The 2,586-nt window shown below is 41.3% G+C and overlaps 1 protein-coding gene across 1 annotated transcript; it reads right to left on the bottom strand.

Moving 5' to 3' along the window:
- Window positions 1–258: 258 nt before the first annotated feature.
- Window positions 259–1,194, bottom strand: LOC115526042 (olfactory receptor 1013-like). The gene has a single exon (XM_030333505.1). The coding sequence runs from the start codon at window positions 1,192–1,194 to the stop codon at window positions 259–261; it is 936 nt and encodes a 311-aa protein (XP_030189365.1).
- Between the last annotated feature and the right edge of the window lie 1,392 nt (window positions 1,195–2,586).

Below are 2,586 nucleotides of genomic sequence, written 5' to 3'. Positions count from 1 at the left end.
GAGCACAAGCGAGGAATGAACAGAGAGAGAGGGGGACACAGAATCCCAAGTAGGCTCCAGGCTTGTGGGGCTGGAACCCACGAATGGTGAGATCATAACTTCAGCCAAAGTGGGACACTTAATCGACTGAGCCACCCAGGTGCCCCTTGTTTGATTTGGTTTAGTTTGGCTTGGTTTTTGTTTTTTAAAGCCAGTTTCTCAAGCTTCCCCTGAAGCAATGCATTCTCCCTGAGCACTGATTGAGAAATATATGTCAATTCAGACTTCCACATGTGTTAACCGAAAGAGTTTTTTCAGTGCCTCTTTCACATCCTTATTCCTCAGACTATAGATCATGGGGTTCAACATAGGGAAGAGCACAGTATAAAATGTGGACACCATTTTGTCCCTCTCAAGGGAATAGTTGGAACTTGGGCGAGAATAGATGTAGAGAATGGAGCCATAGTACAAGGTGACAGAGAGCAGGTGGGAGGAGCAGGTGGAGAAGGCCTTGCGGCGGCCCTGGGCAGAGCGAATTCTTAAGATGGCAGCGATGATGAACAGGTAGGAGGCGAGGATGAGCGTCGTGGGGGTGATGACATTGGAGGCCAGGAGGAAGTAGAGCACAGCCTGGTAGCTCTCTTTAACATCACACGCCAACTTCACCAGAGGTGGGACATCACAGAAAAAATCGTCAATGACATTGTCACCACAAAAATCCAATGTGAATGTGTTGCTGGTGAGTATTATTGCATTGACAAAACCTCCAGTGTAGGAATATGTAACCAAACAGATGCACAATGTCCTTGACACGGACTGAGCGTAAAGCAGAGGGTTGGAAATGGCCGCGTAGCGGTCATAAGCCATGGCAGCCAACAGGTAACACTCACTGTATGCCAGCCCAGCAGAGAAGAAGAACTGACATACACAGCCAGCAAAGGAGATGCTTTTGTCTTCAGAGATACAGGTCATGAGGATCTTTGGGGTGTAGACAGAGGAATACCAGAGATCCAAAAAAGACAGATTCCCAATGAAAAAATACATGGGTGTGTGCAGCCGGGAGTCATTACAGATCAACACTATGAGGGTGGTATTTCCTACCACAGTCAGAGAGTACACACCAAGGAATACCACAAACAGGACCAGCTGCATTGTTGGGTCTGTGGTGAAGCCCACCAGAATGAACTCAGTCACCGTATGATTGCTTCTTTCCATGACTTAAGGAGATACCATCTACAAATGAAACAGTGAAGAGTTTAACACCCTCAGCTGATACTACAGGAGATCCTTCTCTGTGATAGGACTGCGAGTTGTGGTCAAGGTTATGGATTTTAGGGTAAGGGATATCAGAACAGGAATCTTGCCTGGCTAGGGCAGGTGATGAGAGTTTTTGAGTCTCAAAATATTCATTTCAATGAGATGCATTTAACAATAGGAAAGCTTGAGTGATCTTGGGGGCTTATTCATTTTTTTAAGAAAATAGTTCTTGAGCCCCAGGTTCCATCTGAGCATTGGGATATAGCAATGAGGACAATAGGGCTGACTCTTATTCTATGGAGACTTTATTTAGAAGGGAGGCATACGTAATAAATAAACAAGTAAGTGTAGAAATATTTTCAGTTAATTTTAGAAATATTAAGAATATAAAACCGGATGGTGGAGTGAAAATGAATTGGGAGAGGAGCTAATTAAACTTAGACAGTGAGAGGAAACATTCCTTTCAAGTTGTTCAAAGTCCATGAGAGATGGGAAAGTCCCTGGGGTTTGGAAGGTGGTGACATTTGAAAAATGGCACAATATACGACCCCAAAATATGGCATTTTGGCATATTTTTCTTTTTCATTAATGTTGTAGCATGTATCATTACTTTGTTTTTATTGACAAATAATATTCCTTTATATAGATATACCGTATTATTTTACCCATTCATCAATTGATGTATGTTTTACTATTAGTAATTTTTGCCAATTATGAATAATGCTGCTATGAACCTTCCTGTAGAAGTTTTGTACAGACATGTGTTCATTTATAATTGCTGAGTCACATGGTGTATCTATATTTAACATCTCGAGAAACTACAAAACTGTATCTCAGATTAGCCCTGCCGTTTTTCAATCACATCGGCAAAGTACCTGCATTCCAATTTTTCCTTATTCTGATACAAATTATTGTTTTTTTGATTTTAGCAATCCTATTGGGTGTGAAGTGGTATAATATTGTGGTTTTGATTTACATTTTCTTTCTTTTTTTTTAATGCTTAATTTATTTTTGAGAGAGAGACACACACACACATACAGTAGGAGCCAGGGAGGGTCAGAGAGAGAGGGAGACACAGAACCTAAAGCAGGCTCCAGCACAGAGCCTGACATGGGGCTCAAACTCGTGAACCACGAGGTCATGACCTGAGCTGAAGTTGGATGCTCAACCCACTGAGCCACCCAGGCACCCTTGATTTACATTTTCTTAATGACTAATGATGTTAAGCATCTTGTCAAGTGCTTATTGGCTATCTGTTTATCTTCTTTGGAGAAAAATATTCAAATCTTTGCTCATCTATTAATTAGTTGTGGTTTTTTTTGTCTTTTCTTTGTTGAATTGTAATACATC

This window comes from Lynx canadensis, chromosome D1, assembly GCF_007474595.2.
Source record: "Lynx canadensis isolate LIC74 chromosome D1, mLynCan4.pri.v2, whole genome shotgun sequence".
NCBI classification, from domain to species: Eukaryota; Metazoa; Chordata; class Mammalia; order Carnivora; family Felidae; genus Lynx; species Lynx canadensis.
The sequence above is the reverse complement of the archived record's forward strand: the minus strand, read 5'-3'. Positions and strand labels throughout refer to the sequence as shown.